Consider the following 22,052-nt stretch of genomic DNA (forward strand, 5'->3'; position numbering starts at 1 on the left):
TTGTGACACACTACCCAGCCCTCTCCATCCCCATCTTCTCCAGGCCTGGAGACGAGAAACCAAATGTTTCTTTCCATCTCCCTTTCTCTGAGTGCTACTGGTCCATTACAGTTCCTTTTCAGGTCATAGTCTGGGTGTTAACACACAGCAGAAAAGAAAAAGGAAATTATTTCCTGTGACTTGGTTTTATAAAAACAGAATGGATTTTATAAAAAAGAAGACAGGAGTGGCATTTGTTCACCTAGTAGTTACTCTAATTATAGACGGCTGGGTGTCATGGGCCACCATATTGGGTGACAAGAGAGTTGCGTCAGACAGGATGTCTCATTTCCAACTTCCCCTGTTTATGCCCTATGCAGGCCCTAATCAGCATCTTAAAATTACAACCTGATTGTTATCCAAATAGGAAGTCTTCCCATTAGCTGAGTTGTGGCCTACAATTTTGTATTACCAAAGATAATTAATTCTCAGAGCCTGGCTTTATTTTCCCAGAATTTGGTGACTTCCCATTTCCCTATATATAAATGGGCTTTTTTTTTTTTACAGGGAAAAGAGACATTTAGGAGTTTCAATTGGAAGAAGGAGAAAAGATTGAATGCTTATTCCCTTTGAAGCAAAGTTGTGTTTTTCTCCTCTGAGATCCTTTGCTGCTGTTACTGAGTAGTGAACTTGCTGCTGTAAAAAAACGTGGATTAGGATGCTACGAGCTCCATATTCAAACCAGTAGTGTCCCTTCCCACAGAATCTAGAGGCAGAGCTTAAAAAAAGAAAACCAGGCTGACACCCCATGAATTCAGCACCTCTGCATTTATATATATATAATCATTTCCTTGACTTTTTATATAAATAGACTTCTGAGAATTTTTTTAAAGGTGGAGTTCCCTCAAGCTGGCTGCTTATGTGTCTAACAGAGGTCACAAACTGGCCCTCCACAAACCACATCCAGCCAGCTGATGTATTTAGTTTGGCCCACATGGTGTGTTTGAAAATAAGAATTCATTTTCAACATTTTTCGAAACTTACATAGAAATTATATATATATATATATATAGGTTTATGTAGAATAAACATTAATTTCTATAAATGTAGCATTTATAAAATACAGATTTATGTATTGTCTTGGAAAAAATAAAACCTGGGATGTTATTCCCACATGAGTGGAGGTAGACCTGGACCATTGACACAGCAGGCAACAATAGGGGGTCATTCACAGGTAGGGCGAGGCTGGGAAGGTGACAGGTTTTCTCCCCTGCCTACATCTCTAGGCTTAACCTTTAACATTCAGTTCTTACTGTTTACTGCATGTTGAAATTAAACACATATTCCTAAATACATGTCCAAAGACCTGGTGTCTAAAGCAGCACCAGGGACTTCCTCTTTCCTCATAGTGCAATCGGCTTTGACTCCTCCCTCTTCCTCACTTAGGCTCCCTTTTCCCCAACAGTCACCATGTCCTGCCATTTATTCCCTTAAAAATCCCACTGAGCAAAAAGGTAGCCACCAGCCACATAAGCACTTAAAATATGGGTTAGGGAAACTGATGTGTTGGAAGTGGAAGAAAAACAAACAAACAAACAAGAGATTTAATCACTTATAGTTCTAAAAAATAAAGGTTAAAATCTAAATTAACTGATTAATAATTTTACATTGACTATTAAAATGGTATTTTTGAAATTTTGGGTTAAATCAAATATAATGTTAAATGTCTATTTACTTTTATCTTTTTAAAATATAACTTCTAGAAAATTTAAGGTTACATATGTAGCTCATATTTGTCACGTTATCTTTCTGTACTGCCTCAAAACATCTCTTGGATGTGTTCTAATCTTTCTGGCCTTGCTGTCATCACATTGGTCTAGTTCTGTCACTCCCAGAATGTCACATTAGTGAGAATTCTAGACCTTCCCCACTGCTAATTTGTTCTCTATACCCGCCTGAGTTTATCTGCTAAGACACTGCTTTTATCACAGAATACTTCTGCTCAAGAACTAACACCAGCTCCTGTCCCCACCCCCATAAAGATGCAACACTTAATAACAAGATGACAAAAGCTTCCACTTTAAAGACCTTACTGTACTTCTTATAGTTCTCCTAAGAACCTAGCACCTGGCTTGACAGACTCTTGGTTTTCTCAATGGAACAGAAAGGACCTCAGCATTTGGCTGAGCAGGGTGGGAGGAATGTGCCTTTGATCTGAAATGATCTGAAAGATTAAAGCATCCAAACAGCAGTTCTCTTGACTTAGGTTGGTTTATGCAACACCTCACAATAAGCTAAAGAGCAATTGCCATCAGTGAATTACAAATTCAACATTTTTTCCCCTTTGGTGGTATGGGGGTTTGAACTCAGGGCCTTGCACTTGCTATACCACTTGAGCCACACCTCTAGCCTTTTTTGCCTTGGTTATCAAATAGATTGTCATGTTCATGCCTTGGCCCTCCTGTACTTCGAGTCTCCTTTTTACACTTCCTGCCTAGCTGGGATGGCAGGTGTGTTCCACCATGCCATGCCTAGTTTTCATTGGTTGAGATCAAGTCTCTTTGTCCAAGCTGGCCTTGACTCACCATCCTCCCATCTCTGCCTCTCAAATCGTGAAATTACATGTATGGGCCACCACACTGGCTTGAACTACTTCAAAACAAGGAAGAGAAAGAATGAAACCAAGAAAAGAAACAGTTATATTTGCATTTCAGAAATCCCAAACAGGAAATCCAACCAGGAAAGCTTAAGTAAAATACCACTCTTTGCTCATCCATTCATGTGTGTGTATATATGTATATACATGTATATATACACACACATAATATATATATAGTTTTGCCATAAATTGGATAAATTTGAATTATGCCAATCTAAAATGCTGTGGAATAACAATAATTAAAATATTATTTTCTTTCAAAATATGAAAAGACATGAACTAAAAATTGTCCAGGAATTATATAAATCCAGAACTGGCAGAGCTCTTTGTTTGAGCCACAGACTGTCTTGATGGTAATTCTATATAGCAATACGTATTTAGCTTAGGGAAGAAAGAGCCTTCGGCAGCATTCATCTTAAATTATGAGAGCTTCGAATTGGAAAGACTTTATCCTTTTCATACATTTTCTTTCATTTTTTGCAACTAAAAATCAAATAGATCTTGCTAAACACATAATAAAGTTTTGACAGTCCTTGAAAGAAGACAAACACATTCTGCCATCTATTGTTAAAAGTGTCTACCCTGTCAGTGCTTCAATTGCTTCTTCAGTAAATTGGGTACAATTATGTTTTCAGCACCAGGTTCCATAAGAACTCAACCAGATAATACGCATAGTTAATACAGCGGTTGGCATTAGTTAAGCGTTGTCAACCGCAGAGAGTGGATAAGGTGACTTCTTATCTGCCTGGCAGTTGCAGTCTCCTTTGGGGAACCCTTTTCAAAGCAGCTTAAGGACTCTACAAAGGGCTGGGGCTTTGGCGTCTAACGCTCTCTATTAAATTCCGCAAGTTTAATGGGCAGAGTTACACAGGACCAAGGGTTTGGGTGGGGTAGGAACAAGCGCGTCCTCCCGTCTCCTTCACCGCGGCCCTGACGCAGACGCCGAACTGCAGCGGGTAGGTCGAGCCCCAGCCGCAGGGGTTCTTTCCTTCTACCTCTGGGCTGGGCGGCTCTGGCAATGAAAACACTACCACGTGGCCTACAGTCTTCGTCTCACGCGCCTTCGACCAATAGTGAGCTGTGTCGCGAAGTCGGGGGCGGGTCTCCAGCAGGGAGGGTCCGCCCACAGCCATCACGGATTGGCTAAGGAGGCGGCACTCACCCGCCCCGGCATGGGCTCATGGCCAATAGTGGCTGGCGGCGTGGGCCCCGCCCTGTCAGCTGCTTGTTTCCACGGGACGAGTGGGAGGGGCGAGAGGCGGGACGAAGCAGGAGTGGGGCGGGGCTGGAGAAGGGGAGGGGCCCACGACCCGGCCAGCGGAGCCGCGGAGGACAAGCTGCTGAGGTGGCTGTCGCCGGCTCAGAGCTGCGGCTTCCCGGGTCTAGCCTCCCCGATGGAGGCCGAGGCCGCGGATGCCCCCCCGGGAGGGGTCGAGGCGGCACTCAGCTGCTTCTCTTTCAACCAAGACTGCACGTAAGCCACGGCTCCAGCCCCCGCCTGGGAAGTGGGGGACAGAATGTCGCGACAAGGGTGTTGTCCTGTACGCAACTGGTGGCGAGGGCGGCGCGGGCCTGCGCCCGGACAGCCTCGGTGGGACGCCGATGGTTGCGTTCCTCCAGCAGATCACCCGGACCCCCGCCCCATGCTCCATTACCAGCCTAGAGCCAGGAATGGCCAGCCAGGGTGAAAAGAGGAAATGAGGAAAGGGAGTTGGGACTGAGGGGGCCACGGAACCAGGGGTAGGGGGAGGACTGGCCGGTGGGAGAGCTAATGACCAAAGTGGATATTAGGAGGGGCAGTGGCCAAAACAGAGGAGAGAGAGGGGAAAGTTGCCGGCTGACCCAAGACGGTGTAGTTGGGGCCCAGGAAGATGGGAGAATAGGAAAAACTTTCCCATTTGTCCTTGAGCATCTCAACGTGGCATTTGGGCAGGGCCTCGGACAAACAGGCAGCCTATCCCGGCGGCCAGGGACAGCCTCAGCCTAGGCATCTTGCCTGGCTTCTTTGGATGTAAGAAACCTTTTAATTTCTTGCACTGTGTTTTCACATCGCCCACCCAGCCACGCGGAGTCTCCTAGGGGCGACCAGTAGACCTTCCTCGGGCCTAGACTGTTTTCTCTCCAGGAAGCAGGAGCTCCGCCCTGTTGCTTTTGAGTGGATTTTTAATGTTTCACTTTGATGGTTACATTTGGACTTTGGTCCAAGAGCTGGCAATTACTGAACTGTGTGTGTTTCAGGCATCTGCAGGATTAGGATTTAGAAGCAAACGCCCATTTCTTTCCCTCTTTTCATGGAAGCAAGCCCTGGGGACCATATGGAATAATCTCTGTGGAATGTGCACTCCGAGCATCAGGCAGATCAGGCAGGGATAACCACTTACCAGATTCCCTGCTGTACCAGTTTTTGTTGTGTTCCTTGTTTGGAGTTGGCTTCAGGCTTGTGCCTTAGCTGCTAGTGACTGAGCTATGCTTATATCGAATGGTCAGTAGTGCAATTAAGGTTTTCATGTAGCATAAGCAGTGCTGGTTTCCATTCCCTTTATATCTCTGTTTTAAAGCACCCTGCTCTGAACAATGTGCTTTTGTTTGGAAAAACACGTAATCCAGACAGCTGGGTTAGATGAGTGACTTTCAAGCTGTTTTTGACCACAACCCACAATAAAAAGTACATATTACAACATCTCCCAATACATACATACATATGTATACGTGTGTGTGTATGGTATATTGGGTGTATACATACATATATATATACACACACATATATATGTTATATGGAGAGATAATATCCACAAGATATTATGTGCAATTCCCTTTGGTATTTTCTTTTTTATTTTCTGTGTGTGTGTGTGTGTGTGTGTTGCTGGGGATCAAACCCAGGACCTCAAGCATGCTAGCAACCAGGCAAGCACTTTATCACTGAGCTGTATCCCCTGCCCCCCTGTGGTCTATGTCTATGTTTTCTTCTTGGTTTTTTTTTTTTTAAGCTGCTACACCATACTGAGTTGTTTATAGGATCCTCTCAAAGTTAAGCTACAAATGATAGCATAGATAAAATTCTGAAGTTTTGTAAGAAACGTTTTGCAAGAGGGTCTGTTGAAATGCCTGGGTGATGTTTTCCTTTCAAACAAGGTGAAGGAGGGGAGTTAGTTTGCTTATAAGTAGCAAATATTCTAAAATCTGCTTTATGATATTACTAGATTTGAAAAAATAGTATGATTTGTTTTACTCTAGTTATCAACTAAATAATATAGACTAAGTCCCAGCTTTCTATAACAGTTGAATAAGGATGTTATTTTCAAAACTGTAGGGTGCTTTGAAAGTTAGTTTCCTTAGTCCTATTGTCAGTTCTGTTTTCTTGGATGTAGGCTCTGCTGGGCAGCTCTATCTCACCTATAAATAAAAGTTCTTGTCATGCTCAGTTGCTTTGAGCCATGGAGGGTATGGCATTGGATTTTAAAATAAATCAAGCCCCTTACTGAATGCATTTTGGCAAATTGGTGAGTCTTTTTCTGTAAATGTAGGCTAAGTTTGGGATCCAGTATTTCTGGAGAAGGTGGAAAGAGAAAGCTAATCCTTACCGGTGTGCAACACTCATATTTTGTAATTGCCACTATGCTAGCTACCTTGGGTATATTTTTAAATTTTATTAGTTATATGTATTTGTCCCAAACTCCATTCCTCTGAGCAATGACAGGCATTGTTTTCTACAGAAAGGTTTTATGGATAAAATAAGGTATCTGAGTTCCTTGACTCAGTCTTTTGTGGCCATCAATCTACCATTTAAAAGGTAGTAGTAATCATTCTGCCATTTTCTCACATACGAAATCCATCTGAGCCAGATGTGGTGACTTGCATCTGTAGTTACATCAACTCAGGAGTCTGATACAGGAAAATCACTTGAGTCCAGGACTAGGCAACACAGAAAGACCTCATCTAACACACACACACACACACACACACACACACACACACACACACAAGACTTATGTTTGAAAATTATTTTAAATTGCTAAGTCTTTTGGTTAATTTTTGTTGTTATTTGATGGGGTTGGTTTTGGGGCCATGTCTGACAGAGTCTTGCTATGTAGTTTGGTCTGGCCCTGATCTGGAGATCCTCCTGCTACTACTTCCTGAAAGCTGGCATTTTAGACATGAGCCATCACATCCAGATCTTTTGGTTAATTCTGTAAGCCTCTATTTAAAAGTATTTTTTCCTTACTTGCAAGCTTTACAAAAACTTGTTGCAAATGCAATTAAATGCACCTATACTTATGTGAAAAGGCTTATGTGAAGAAAGTTTAAAAATAGTAAACACTGTGGAGTATACTTTAGAGTTCTAAGATGTCCCTGGCTTACTTTTACAGTTGGTGTTTGTCTGAAGTTTTGGACACCAAAGTCCAGTCCTTACTGTACCCACCATGGCTCTTATGTAAATATCTGTACCCCAGTTTAGCTGTTCAGCAAAATGGAGGAATAAGAGGCAGAACCAGCTACTTTGCTGATTAAAAGCTGACTGTAGCTACCTGTCCCTGTGTCCAGGAAAGAACAAATGTTTGGGTAGAAAAAAATTTCCAGGGAAAAATCATGTAACCTTCTCCTTTTTAGGTTAGTGAGACAAGAACCTTGGTATCCAGGCTAGTACGTTGCTTATTTTAGTATACGCTTCTATGTGAGAAATGAATTTCATCTTTGCATTTATTTGCTTTAAATGAAGAAGTGAAACTAAACCATCTTAAGGACCATTTCAACCCTGACATCCCATTTTCCCAGGGTGGAAGTGCTCAGGGTCAGATGCTTATCCCAAGTGGACTCTTTATAAGGTTTTGGTTGTCACTTAGCTGTTGAGAGCAAAGCGGGAAAGAGTAGAGGGGATCTCCAGATGAACAAAGTTGACTCGATTGCTTTCATCATAAGACCAAGGTAACCTGAATTCACACTTTTCCTTTATCTATTGGTTAAACAGTGGAAAATTAAGAAAACTAGATTTTTTTTTAGCCTATACTGACTTAGTTAAATGTTTAGTTTTAATTTTATTTGTTGATTTTAATAATAGCTTTGTAGAATATAGTACAGAGCACATTAGACTACACATTAGAGTACTTGAACTTTGAGGAAAATCCAATTTAACTCCCCAACTGAGTTTATGAAGTATTACAGAGTTTCTTGGAAACTGATGAAAGGAAGCATCTATTAAATTTTGCCTCCCAATGATCTACTATAGCTGCTGTGAATGTGACTTTCTTTTTTTTTTTTTTAAGTAAAAACAAAGAAGTTATTAAGGAAAGTAAAAATAATTCACCTCTTGGTAAAGTGTTTCTCAAACAAGAAAAAGACCTCCTGGTTGTGTTTGAGGTGGGGCTGTTGTGAGTGTTCTTAATCTTTCCATTTTCCTATACTTTGCACAGCTGGGAAAACATGAACTCTGGTTGGTTTGACATTTTGCCTGATGACGGAATCCATGGCTAAGTTTCTGTCTCTTCACCATTTTCTTTGTTTTGGTTGTTGTTGTTCAACTTTTCCTTTTATGGAACCTGCCTGCCTGCCAAGCATGCTTCACCATTTAGGAAGTTATCAAGGATCTAAGCGCCTGAAGATGTGTTTACCTATCCCTTATAAGCCTGGGGCGAGGGGTGGGAGGGAGGAATCTATTTTCAGACAGACCTGTGGTTGGGATGCAGTACCTGGTGTCAATACCATGCCATCATTATCTTCCACAGATCCCTAGCAATTGGAACCAAAGCCGGTTACAAGCTGTTTTCTTTGAGTTCTGTGGAGCAACTGGACCAAGTCCATGGAAGCAGTAAGTGTGTGGGGGTAGGGAAGACGGTGGGTCTCCAGGACACTAAATCCCCCCTCTAGACTTTTAATCTTTGTGAGTGGGTGGGGGTGGAGATTGTACACAGGGTATTGAATGTGCTAGCCAAATGCTCTACCACTGAGCCACACCCCCAGCCCTAGACTTTAATTTGAATGTTCTGATTTTTCTCTCCCTTAACCATCAAACTTAAGGAGTTAGTGTTTTTCAGGTTTGAGAAATTGTCTCTACTTGCATAAAAACCACACTGAAGCTGTTATTAAAATTTGGCAATAACTTAGGTTATTTGAAATTATATTGTTTGATACTCTTCCTTATATATGTATACCCAGTGATCAGTTTTATAATTGTCAAACCAAAAGGTCACTCATGACTTCTTTTTGTCATTCTGCTGGCACTGTAGAATATTGATACCATTTGTTCAGTCAAGGAAGTATTTTCTTTGTTTTAATAAAGCAATGCTATTCTATTTATATAGCCTGTATTGAAGATGTTAAAGTGTTTCTAGTGCATGTTGAAAAATAATTAAGCTTAGCTGGCTGCAGGTTCACATGTGTAATCCCAGCTACTTGGGAGGCAGAGATGGATCAAGGTTTGAGGCCAGCATGGGCAAAAAGTTAATGAGACCATATCTCAATAAATAAGCCAGGCATGGTGGCACATGCCAGCTATGCAGGAGACAGAGGTAGGATGATCACTGTCCATTGACACTGGGAAAAAGTGTGAGACCCTATCTGAAAAACAGCTAAAGCAAAAAGGAGCAAGAAGCATGGCTCAAGTGGTAGAACACCTGCCTAGAAGCCCTAGGCCCTGAGTTCAAACCCCAGCAAAGTAAAATAAAAGAAAAATTCAGTTTGGAAATATGACTCTGATTTTCTCAGGGTAAAATAGTTTATGCCATTATAATAATAAATAATATACAAACTTTGAGTTTCCTGGAAAGAAAGTGGCTTGGAATAATACTTTGGGGCTTCTAATTTATTTATAAGATGTTATTATTATTATAATACTATTTTTGTAAATAATTTACTCTATATCTGTCCCATGTTATTCCCTATGGCACTTACCCAAGCACAGGCAAGGCACATGTGTGACAGATGGTCTCAGAAAGACACTGAAGCCTTGCCTGTGTGTGCTCTGTACTAATGTGTCTTCCTCCTGAGTGCAGAAGTGCCCTCCTGGCCTCAGTGCTGATGTTCAAATATCTTCGACAGGAAGAAGATACCAGACAGGGCCAGGAGCATAGTAAGATGGGGTAGGGGAAGCACAGACTTAATGTATTTCTTTCCTCAAATTTGTACACCTTTAACAGAGCAAGAGTTCTGAATACAGGGGCTCCCAATGGAGTAATCACTCCTTTGAAATCTCTCACAGGACAAGGGTATGTTGAAATTGTCCAAACCTTCTGAATGTATTGTACAGAGCAAACAGTGGAGCCCTCCAGCTGGAGGGGTGATTCCTCCATGCACACAGGGTCTGGTTGCTCTGGGGATCTTGACAGTGCATCCTAATCACTAACATCTTTTTTGCTTTAGCTATTTGGGAAGGACTTCAACTCCCCGATGTCCAGGGTGGTGGGGTGTCACTGTAAATACATGCTAATGGAGGGTACCTAGTCAGCAAGATTCAAAGTCCATTCATGAACTTGCATGTGCTGTGCCTGGTGTCACAGAGGCTAAAATCCTTCCCCCATAGTGGGCCTTCCATGTAACTTCATTGCTGCTTTCCCTCAGATGAAATCCCTGATGTGTACATCGTGGAGCGCCTCTTCTCCAGCAGCCTGGTGGTGGTGGTCAGCCACACCAAACCACGGCAGATGAATGTATATCACTTCAAGAAAGGCACAGAGATCTGTAATTATAGCTACTCCAGCAACATCTTGTCCATAAGGCTGAACAGGCAGGTGAGTAGGTGAGATCCCTTAGGGCTTTGAGGCTTCTGCTAACTGGAGCTGAAGAAATAGATGAACATCTTTAAAGATAAATGTCTTTAAAGCAAGCATCAAATGCTGAAGAGGATTTTAACTTATAGGCCTACTATTGTGGGGGTGGTATAAAGAGCACTTGCTCCATGTAAAATCACTTATTTTAGTGATGTCTTCCCTGGTCATACTGCCTCATGTTTGCTGTCTGGTGTTGGCCACTAGCTGGCCAGGTGCACCTTCTTCCCCTGTGGCAGGCTGGGTATCAGCGAGGATGGTTCAGAACTCCGACTCTGGTCTGTTTCATGAGCTACCTACCGTAGGACACCTTGAACAAGAGGAGCACCTCTTCCAGTTTTGGTCCTAGGCAGTGGCCTTCATTGCAGATGGCAGTCATGTATATGGGAATGAGATGCCTGTGGTCCTTCTGAGTTGGTTCTGAAGCTGGTCAGTAGACCTGCCCTTCTACTGTCCTCTTACTGGCCTTCCCAGCAGTCTCTTGCTTCCATTTTTTTTTTCCAGCTAATCCTTAAAGTTGTTTTCCTGTAGTGTTTTATTTGTTGAACCATTATTCTTATCTCAAATATGAAATATAATCTCTTTAAAAATACAAACTCTCATGAAATAAACATTGGCAGTATTAGCAGATTTCCCCCGAAATGACTGGATTTCATATCCTGTGAGAGCAGGGGCTGTAGCAGTTTTGTTCACTGTAAGACCTGCTGATGAGTATCTGTTTCCTGACTATTAAATAAATAAATAAACCAAGAGACTCATTGTGTGACATGCAGAGATATCTGTTCCGTTAAGCAGTCCCAGGAAGATGAAGACATTGCAGTCACTGAATACAGTGGTTTTTTTCTTTCTTTCTTAACAATTAAGTGCTAATTAATTTAATTTTTTAGCAAGACAAGTAAAGTGCTTTAAGTTTCTGAAGGAAGGGATTATGGCTTTGAGTCAACCACGTATTTTGATTGAGTGTCCAGTAAAGTCAACAGAAAATGTCCTGAGAAATAGAAGATGGAGTTTTCAGTGAGAAGAAGCAGGCATAAGGAAGAAAAGAAGTCTGGGTTCATGGCAGGGGAAGGAAAGGCAGTTTGAAAATCTTTTACTTAAAGACTTTAAGCAGAATTCTTGGTTCAAGTGCTTTCTCTGAGATCTGTTGGTGGCATATTAAGTTCGGTTGCAAAAGTTTTTATTTTTGCACATCTTAGTGGCTAGTATATAAAAATTCAGGGGTATTTTGGCACCCTATTATTTTTTTGAGACTGCTTAGTCAAATATTCTATAAAGATCAAAACCCTCCAATGTATCTATTGAATCATTCAAGTGTCTGAGTCTGTTAACCTTTAGGCACCAGTCTCCTCTCAATAGAACACTCATTAACTTCAGCTTCTTGCCCCTCCCCCATCTTCTAGTGAACTAGAAGGCACCCAGCACTGCTCAGCAATCAACATCAAAGCTAATGGCAAGCACAGCTAACAGCTCTTCCTTCCTTTAAGCATTTTCTAGCCTGAGAAAATGACTTCGAGCACTTGGAAAGTGTTTGGGGTTTGCTTTTCTTAAAATTTTCAGGTTTGAGACATAATTTTTGGTTTAGGTAACTTAGCTGCCCCAGGTGGTCCTTGCCAGGATGGGGGAGGGTCCTGTAGTACCCACACAGCCACCTGCCCAGGGAAAACAAAGAGGGGGTGCAGGGTGTGCCCCGGTCTGTAGTGGTCTGCCTGCTACATCATTAGGTCTTCAAGTGCAGCCTGTCCGTTTTTAAAAACAGGAAAAAATTAAACATTTGTATATGGAGTTATAAGAAAACAAAATTCCCATTCTTCCTCTACAAATGCACAAAGGAAAAAATACTTAGAAATTGCAGTGTGTCTCATTTTTAGTTAATGCTGTTCCCCTTGTATTTAATTCAGAAGCTCATTTGGTGGGATAAAGGCAATAAAACAGATGTATTTTGATATGTTAAATTTTATAGTTTGTTCACAAGCTGCTCACTGTTATCCAACTGCAAGCCGATTAGATGAAGAAGACTTTGAGGCTAAATTTTTGCTGTTCAAGGGCAGATGCTATAAATTTTTTAAATTGATTTTTTTTTTTTTTAAAAAAGGAGTGATTACCTGTAAAACATAGGAAAGATGATGTCAGGGTGACTGGGAATGGGTCGAGTTGAACGCAAGGCTGAGGTTCTGCTAAGACTGCAGACTGGTTGTTAACAAAGCAGTTATCAAGTTGTTATCCCAAAGAAAGTTCTCGCGGGAACCAAGTTCAAGTGCCTCCTCATTCCCTCCTGGTGTTTCTGTTTCCCTCCCATTTTATTCTCATCTGCTGCTAGTATAGGAGTGACCTCATACTCAGCTCAGTGGGCCACAGAGCAGATGGGGCTGTTAGAGCCAGTGGGAAGCGATGCAAATCAGATCAGAAGAGACAGAGAAACTGAGCTTCCTGCAAGGGGCACATGTTGGGACCCCGTGTCCTAAGGATCCAGTACAGGGCTGAAGGGGAAAGCAGAGGACATCAGAAGCCTCAGAACAGAAACAAGCATAGAATAAGATTGTCAACATCATGTCACATGCTGGCAAAAGGCAAAAGCATTCAGGTAAATCAGAATAACTATCATTAATTTTGAGACCCTCTTAGAATTTTTTTAAACCTCTTAGCACCCAGTCTCAGACCTGTGGCCACAGAGCCTTAGTTAAAATAGAGAAACGTGGACTGGGTGTGGTGGCTCATACCTATAATCCTAGCTACTTGGGAGGCTGAGATTGGAAGGATGGCAGTTGGAGGCCAGCCTGGGCAAATAGTTCCCAAGACCAGATCTCAACCAGGGCTGAGCGTGGTAGTGTGCATCTGTCATCCCCAGCTATGCAAGGAAGGAAGCACAAATAGGATCACAGTCCAGGCCAGCATGGGCATAAAACAAAGACCTATCTCAAAAATAACCAATGCAAAAGAGTGACTCAAGTGGTAGAGTGCCTGCCTAGCAAGCATGAGGCCCTGAGTTCAACCCCCACTACCACCCACCGAGAGAAAGAGAAAGAGAGAGAGGTGTTCCAACTTTCTTTTTTAACCTGGTTAAGGTGGATAGTCTGTATTTTTCTGAGCTATGAAGAAGCTTTTCCTGGAGGAAACTTGGCCATTTTTGTGTAATATTTTTAGGTATCTTCCCTTCTAATTGATGTTCTTTGGAATCAAACTGGCTGAAATAGTGGTTCTCAAACCTTGGTGTGCATAATAATTCCCTGGGGTGCTGTTGAAAGATGCCCCAAACCAGAATCTCAGGAGAGAGTTCAGGTGTTGCTCCTTCAGGGAATCTGTGCTCATCCAAGCCTGAGAAGTGGTAGCCTGGGGGTAGGGGGGGAGTGGCAGTCAGGCCTGAGCAGGGGTGGAGGCAGCTGCTCATATTGTTGAACAAGCTGTCCAATCACAAATGCCTTCCTAACAGCTCTGTGTCTGTACCAACACTGACACTTGTCCCAGGCTCTGCATTACACCCTTTAAACACAGAGCATCACATGGGAAGAAGCTCTGAGCCTGGCAAGCTTTCAGCTTAAGAGGACAAGGGGTCTGATGGCGCTGGGGTGGGAGAGCACTAAGAGAGGCACCGAGCCCAGGGGAGGTGCATGTCAGAGACTGGGGCCCTGGTATGAGTGTCAGCATGAGGGCTGAAGGGCTTCATTAGCTCCTCCCTTTACCAGGGCTGCAGGAGTGGCACAGAGGTGTGTCCAAAGGAGTTTTGCCTGAAAAGAAGGTAAAACTGGTAATCAGAGGCTGGATATCCCTCTTCCGAAATGGTTGGGACCAGAAGTGTTTCACACTTCAGCGTTTTTCAGAATTTGCATCAATTTTGCCAGTTTTGCATACCTAATCTGGAAATCCAAAAATCTGAAAGGTTTTGAGTGCTGATGCTCACACTCCCAGAGCGTTTTGAATTTTGAGTTAGGGGTGCTCAATCTGTATTTAGAGAGGGGTAAAAACCTAAGATTTGGCACTATAGAGAATGCAAAGAAACCCATTTTTGTATAAGAGGAAGAGTTCTGTTCCTAGCATTGAAAGGCAGCCTGTCAGGTGAGAATAGAAAGAAGAGAGGGAGGAAGACAGAAAAGGAAAGAAGGAAGGGAGGGAGGAAGGAAGAAAGGGAGGAAGGGAGGAAAGGAGGGGGAGGGAGGGAGGGAGGGAAAGGAATCTCAGTTTCTAAAAATTTCTTAAGATCTTGTATTTTAAACATCATCAAGTAGATAATTATGTGTGTGTGCATACATAAACATAATCCTCAAAAGGCATCATTAAAATTCTTTCTCCTTTAGGCATAGAATCAAGTTAGTACTCGTGAAAGATGAGCGAGTTGGATTTGGTGGGTCCCTTTTCAAGGAATCTGTTCAAGAGACTGATGAGTCTGTGTGGTTACAGAGGCTGCTGGTCTGCCTGGAGGAGTCCATTTATATCCACAACATTAAAGATATGAAGCTGTTGAAGACCCTCTTGGATATTCCTGCAAACCCAACAGGTAAACTCCAACCATGTAACCCATGACTCCACCCCAAGTCCAGAAACTTCTTTCCCAAGCTGTATTTCCACTTAGACTGAAAGTCTGAGCAGTGTGTATGTTTTGTAAGTCTTAGTGGTGTTTTATCTTGAAGCTCTGGTTTCATGGTGGCACATTCAAATTGTATCAGGCTGTTTGCTTTGCAGGAGGGCTGTGTGGTCTACACTGTAGCCCAAGAGCAGCACTTTTCCTCTGGGACCCATGTTAGCAAATGGTCCGAGGCATGCAAGGTAAATGCGTGGGAGAGTCCATGTGTCTGATGTTGAAAGGTGTTTACCCCTAACACTTTGTGGTTGTTCGTACAGAGTAGGTGTAATAACTAGAAGCAGGTTTTGACTTGGTATGTCTACATGGCCAAGAGAGACAATCTGAACCATAAGGAATGTGTTTTATTACAATATAAAGAAATCTCTCAACTTGGGTGAGATTCTAGGATGTTGGACTTGACTAATTCTCAGGATTTAACACTTTAATATACTTGTGGTGTTTGAGAATGGGAATAGTTTGGATTTGTTAGATTGAGATAGCAGAAGATGACATTTTATGAACTCATTAAGCCAAAAGTGTACAAAGAAAGAATCCCTTCATTGTGGGGTGAGCCGGGAAGTTGTCACACCAAGGTGATTTGTGTATCTAGTGATTCAGGTTAATATTTATAAATTGTATACCACTCAGTAACTTTAAATGACTATTGCCATTTACTATAGTTTCCCATTTCTTTGACTTTTATGGAGTTTCAATCTGTGTGGCTCCACACAGGTGACATACACTTTTGAGCCTCAGTTTCCTTATTTGTAACATGAGATAGTAACAGTCATCTCACAGCAACAGCTAAGCATTTAACCAGCTAATGTTTATGAAAGAATGTGACCAACACAAGGTCTTCCATGTAGTAAATACTTCGTGTGCCTCATGTCCTCTTCTTCATTTCAGTGATATAGATGGCCCTCAGCTGTTCATTTCAGAGTTGTGTCTGTGTGTGTGTGTGTGTGTGTGTCTGTGTGTGTGTGTGTGTTGCTGGAGACTGAACCCAGGACCTCATGTGCTAAGCATATATTCTACCGCCAAGCTGCTCCCCCAGCCCCTTTATAACCTTGAGGCCATTATAAAGTTCTTTGAGATAATGTCTTAAAATATATTTCTCAAAGGGAAAGGCGGCAAGGGAAGAAGTTGTGGTAGTTTTTGTTTTAGAAATGAAGGTTTAAAACAATCTAGAGAAGCATTTCTTGCAGATCCATAGTGTGCTGGGAGGCACCAGTAGGTGCCAAGAAGTACAGATACAGCAACTGCTCATCAGGAACCCAGTACTCAAGCGGCCCCAGTTCCCTGAGCTGTTCCATTCTGGATCAGTAAGAGACAGGCCTGGCAGCCTGTGGTAGGGGTGGGATTGGCATTTAACTTTGAGTGTGGGCAGTAAGAGATGCTCTTCTGATGGGCAGAGCTCCTGAAGGGGGTGGGCCTGAGCTGTGTCTTTCTGGATATGGGGAGGGACAGGCAGCCATGCAGAAAGTTGAAAGCTGCCCTGGCTCTCAGTTTCTTTGAATAGAGCGGAGTTTCCCACAGGCAGTCTGTTTCCTGCCTCACACCTGTCTTGCACTTGGCTGTTTAGGCTGGAGGACATGGCTTCTTTGGCACTGAGGCATGCTCCCCTCTCTAGAAGGGAGTTGCTCCCCATTTGCCCTTATTTTAAATTAGATATACAGTCACATGTCCCTGAATGACAGGGATGAGTTCCGAGAAATGCAACGTCAAGCAATTTCATCATTGTGTAAACTTCATAGTATCCTTACACAACCCTAGGTAGTATAGCCTGATGCATACCTAGGCTGTATGGTGTACACCGTCATGTCTGTGGTCCACCATTGGCTGAAATGTCATGAAGTCTATAATGATAGTTGTTTCTCTTCAGCCCAGAAAACTCATTGACTGCCTCATTTTTTTCAGTGAGGCAAAAACAGAGAAAATAAGGGTGAAAAGTATGGATCTATTTGTACCCTTAATCAAAGGGAATAATTTTTATGTCAAGAAAAATTAGAAGCAGTGGGATGCATTTTCTTGATCTGAGATAAACATTATGAAAGGATCCAGGGATGTACTGAGCATTTCCTTCAGAAAGACCAGAGATAGATTGACCAAATTGTCCTTTAAATCACTGATATTCTTTGGAGCAATAGCCCCCAACCTTTCCAAATCCCACATTTATAATTATCACCTCAGCTGCTAGTGAGATCCCTGTCTACAGCAGTAAAATGAGATGGTCGTTTTTATCATGCAGCATTGTGCAGGGAGGGTTAGCTGAAGTCATGCATGAGTGAGCCAAGGAAGGTGTCACTCTGTCCACACTCATAGTCAGCTGGGCCCGCTCACTAGTCCCCTGTGCCCCATGGGGAAGCCCTATTCAGTGACGTGGTCTCTTCCTCACTTGAGAGCCTTCAGAGGACTCTGGGCTGTCAAAACCATGAGTGTAAAACCCTCAGAGGCCAAGACTGTCCTCTATGTTTTCAGTTCTCTATTTTCTGAACAAAAATGTCAGATGGAAATGCTGGCAGTTGATTTTAGAAATCCTTCCTGGGGACACAGGGAAAACAGAATTATTTGTTTCATTGGCTTTAGCACGCAAATTCTGAGTGTGTTTCGACCTAGTGAACTACACACTAGCTAGATATTGGAGTTCCCCTGTTGCTCCATGCTCAGTGTCTAATGTAGCTCTAAATTTCCTTCCTTCTGTCTCTGTCTGTGTCCTGCCCATTCCTGTTGTGTCAAAGATTGCAGACTGTTTCCTTTAAAGAGTTTGGCCATCGGGGCTCAAAGTTAATTTCCTGCCGGCACAGCAGTAGTGTGCCCTGAGCAGAGAAAGGTGGAAATCTCCATGATGGAATTGCCAACGGCAGAACTCAGGGTGGCCAGGGGTCACAAACCTGCCCATCTTTTACAGAGTCTGGAAGGAGCATTCTACGTCACACAGCAGCACAATTGTAGAGCAGAGCCATGGTTTCCCCAGCAAGTCCACTTTCTGCAAAAGGAGGAAACAAAACACAGCTGGTGGAAACAGCTTCCCTTCACAGTAGCGTAGAACATGTGCAGCACCCAAGAGATTTCTCTCCTTTCTGTTTTTGGAAATTGGAAAGCATTCTGGATGTGTGAGGTGCTGGGGATCAAACCCAGAGCATCAAACCATGTGCATGCTTAGCAGAGACTATACCAGTAAGGTACCTCCCCAGCCCTGAAACATGCCTTTTGAGACATTAATCAACTCAGAGGACACTGCGTTTTATAAATCAGTTTGCTCTAAGTTGCCTAATGTTTGACATGCAATATTATAAATACCAAAGTGTGAATGATTGAGAATCACCTGACTTCTAATTCCAGCTGGCATGGCCATTTATTCTTAAATTAATAGCAGGCCCTTCTTTTCCAGCTATGGAAGAATTATAGCCAAATAATTTTAGTGAAATGACAGCTGATGGTGATTTACAAAAATGCATGTCAAGTCTAAAATAAGTTCAAAAGTCATATCAAAACCTCATTCCAACACAGAAAAACAACTGGAAGAAAATATGCTTAATGCTGAGAGGAGAAAAAAAAGCCTCTGAGTTTTAGAACTGTGTGTGATTTTCCCCTCTTTCTCTGTGTATTCTGGGCTTTGCAAATTTGCTACACCATCACTTTTCTATTATAAAATAATATAAAAGAAATAGCCCATTTGTTCCTAAAAAAGACTTTATGTGACACCGTGACAAGAACAGAAAGTTGTAGAATGGTAATTGCTAAGCCTGAAGCAAGGCCTCTACTTGCCTCCGGTGCTTCACAAGAGAGAAACACATTCATGTAGCTGGTGGAATCTTCTGAGACATGGACCATGGAAAATGCAAGGAACTCATGTGAAGTGTTTCTGGAACCTTCGTTAAGTCTGCAAAGGCCTGTGCAGGATTCCTCTGCTAAGTCAGATGAATTGGCACAGGTGTAAGCCCAGAGGCAAACCTGTCAAATAAGTGGTATATGTCACAGTATACCTGCCCTACTGTTAGCCTTTGTCTCTTTCTTGTTAGAACCTTGTATCATCTCATTCTAAATTAGGTATGACAGAAAGTTCAGTTAGCCAAAAATGTTTAAGCTTTTCTTCCTTCCTGGGGTATTTATATCTTAATTTAAAACTCTGAAGGACACCTGGAAGTGTTTGTTCGGGGCTTCGACTTAAGACTCTCTTTGGCTCAAGGATATGCTCCATATTTTCAGAAGGAAGAAGTTACTAATGAAAGCTTGGCCCCTTGGAATGTCAAAGCTAGAAAGACCTTGATACTTTTGTTTCAGGTGGGAAACAGGGCCAGAGTGGCACACTAGATGGGATATCTGGAACCAGGTCTCTGCTAGATAAATAATCTTAAAACTCTGCCTTTATTTTTTTTTATTGAGATATAATTCACATGCCATAGAGTTCAATAACTTTTAAAGTGAATAATTCAACAACTTTTAATATAATTCACAGAATTGTGAACCATCATCACAATTAATTTTAGAACATTTCCATTACCTGCCAAAAAGAAACCCCGTAGCTCTTATCTATCAGGATTTATTCCCCCAGCTCTAAGCAACTCTGGATCTAATTTATGTCTCTCTAAATTTATCTGCTTGGGACATTTCATGTCAGTGAATTCTATAATATGTGGTCTTCTCTAACTGACTTCTGTCACTCAATGTTTCCAAGGTTCATCCGTATTGTAGCATGTATCAGTATGCCCTTCCTTTTTACTGCCAAATAATATGCTATTATAATGATATGCCACATTTTCTTTGTCCATTTTTGACCCTAATATATAATGCTGCTATAAACAGTAAGCTGCACATTTTTGTGTGGACATGTGCTTTAATAGCTGCTGTTGGATATGTATATATAGGAGTTGGATTTCTGAGTCATATTGTCACCCCATGTTTAATTTTTGAGGAACTACTTTCCAAGGCACTGCCTCAATTTCCATTCTCTCCAGATGTGTACAGGCATTCACTTTCTCCATCTCCTCACCATTATGTGTCATTACCCACTCCATCTGTAAGATCTTAACTCTTCAGTCTGCTACTCAAGTCCTTCTACAGTTTTGTTTTTTTTTTTTTTTTTTGGTAGTACTAGAGATTGAACTCAGGTGCTAGGCAGGCATTCTACCACTTGAGCCCTTTTCGCTCTGATTATTTTGGAGACAGGGTCTCACTTTTTTCCCAGGCCAGCCTGGATCACAGTCCTCCTATTTTATGCTTCCTCCCATTGCTGGATGACAGGCTCATGCCACTGTGCCCAACTATTGATTGAGATGGGGTCTTGCTAACTTTTTGCCCAGGCTGCTCTGGAACTGCAATCCTCCCTATCTTAGGCTCCCAAGTAGCTAGGATTACAGGTGTGAGCCACCAGTGCCCAGCCCTTTGTTTTTTGTTTATTTTTCAGAGAGGGCCTCAAGCCTTTTGGCCAGAGGCTGGCCTCAGACCATGATCTTCCTACCTCCACCTCCAACATAAGTGGGATATAGGTGTGTGCCACCACATGCAGCCTACACCTTCTACCTTAACTTCTCTTTTGTCACTGCTCCTATAGGAACCCACCAGGCAAGGCCATGCCATCTCCTGAATGCCTTCCCCCCACAGTTTTCCAGGGTCAGAGTGACTTGTATCTACCTAGTTGCCCTTGAAATTACATTCGGATGGAAAGAACTCAGATGGGACTGGGAATTGGGGATTCCAGAGCAAAACTGAGAAGGCATGACTGTCCTCTCCTAAGGCCAGGGCCAGGAAGGGGTTACGCTAATGCCAGAACTTACGGTGAAGGGTACCAGGGCTCAGCTACAGCCTTCCTGGAGTTCTGCGTGGCAAGTGATAAGAGCACAGATACAGCTGTGCACTCAACAAAGCCAAGCAGGAAACAGGACCTACTTTTAATTCTTAATGCCCATTTTTTTATTCTCTGCTTTTCTCCCCTGCAGATTAGGCAAGGAAACTTTCAGCATGACCTAGAGTTTTTCCTATAGTTTTATAAGAAATCCAGTTAACATACTAACTCGTAACAAAGATATCTATCCTGCATAATCTTCTCAAAGTTTCTACTCTAGTAATGCTTTGGTTCTATGGAATTCTCTGAATTCACGGCTACCACGTATGACTCTCTTAATCTAAGTTATTGTGTAAAGCCTTTACTTCAGTGCTATAGAGACCCTCATCCTCCAATTCCCTTGTAAGCTAATATGGATTATGCCACTTCAATGGCTGGCTATTTACACCTCCAGACGATTGTCAAAGTATCTTAAATCCAAAGTGTACTGTGTGCTTTGTTTCAAAGGCATGGACTGCCAGTGAGCTTCCATTTGTATGGGCGCCCATTTTCCTTGTCAAAGCACGACATTCCTTCCAGAAATGAGCAATTTCTACATAGGCCCTTTGCTTTTCCTGCCCTCCAGTTTGTGCTTATGTGTCAGCTATAATTAATCGCTCACAGAAAGGCTAGCACAGACTGACTTTTCCTAATAGAAAGTTCTATGTCAGTTATGAGTAAATTCAAGTGTAGCCCTAGAGTGTAATGGAATTGGAAGAGAAGTAGATGCTGTTTCAGAGCCCCAGGGTAAAAATGTGAAGAAGAGCATTCTTAATGTTCGACATTCTGATTGTTCAGCTGTGAAGAGGACATGGATAGTGTTAAATCAGGAAGTCTTTCCCTGTGAATTTTCTTTATTGTAATTCTTTGATTAGAATATCCAACACAACGTAAATGCCTCAAAGCCATTCCTCCCTTCGCCAGTAGGTGGCACTCTGGCTGCACTGTTTTCAGGTACCCACTCCACCCAGGCAATTTTCTCTGCTTTAGGGGCTGGCTTTTCATTTCATTTGTTCTTTGCCAGGTCTGTGTGCCCTCTCTATCAACCATTCCAATTCTTACCTGGCCTATCCTGGGAGCCTGACTACAGGTGAAATTGTGCTTTATGATGGAAACTCCCTGGTAAGTTGACAGCGGTCCTCAAACACCCAGTGCTCTTGCTTTAGCTTTATGGTGAATGTTGTGATAGTGTGAGATATGAAAGGGAGGTTTCTGGCCACCATGGTTGGGTGGAGGAGAAAGTAATGACATTTGCCCTTGGGCATACCATTAATCAAA

General features: G+C 42.4%; 1 protein-coding gene across 3 annotated transcripts in view; it reads left to right on the forward strand.

Moving 5' to 3' along the window:
- The first annotated feature begins 3,938 nt into the window (after positions 1 to 3,938).
- Positions 3,939 to 22,052, forward strand: part of Wipi1 (WD repeat domain, phosphoinositide interacting 1) — a 31,223-nt gene continuing 13,109 nt past the window's right edge. For all 3 annotated transcript variants that reach the window (XR_012438462.1, XM_074045280.1, XM_020165370.2), the window contains exons 1-5: positions 3,939 to 4,112; positions 8,359 to 8,441; positions 10,190 to 10,359; positions 14,788 to 14,884; positions 21,799 to 21,896. Coding sequence is in view for 2 of the 3 variants with exons in the window: in XM_074045280.1 (XP_073901381.1) it covers positions 4,033 to 4,112; positions 8,359 to 8,441; positions 10,190 to 10,359; positions 14,788 to 14,884; positions 21,799 to 21,896 (528 nt within the window). In the remaining variant the exon portion in view is untranslated. The remainder of the gene's footprint in view (positions 4,113 to 8,358; positions 8,442 to 10,189; positions 10,360 to 14,787; positions 14,885 to 21,798; positions 21,897 to 22,052) is intronic.

The sequence above is a fragment of the Castor canadensis genome, chromosome 11, assembly GCF_047511655.1.
Source record: "Castor canadensis chromosome 11, mCasCan1.hap1v2, whole genome shotgun sequence".
In the NCBI taxonomy this organism is placed as follows: domain Eukaryota; kingdom Metazoa; phylum Chordata; class Mammalia; order Rodentia; family Castoridae; genus Castor; species Castor canadensis.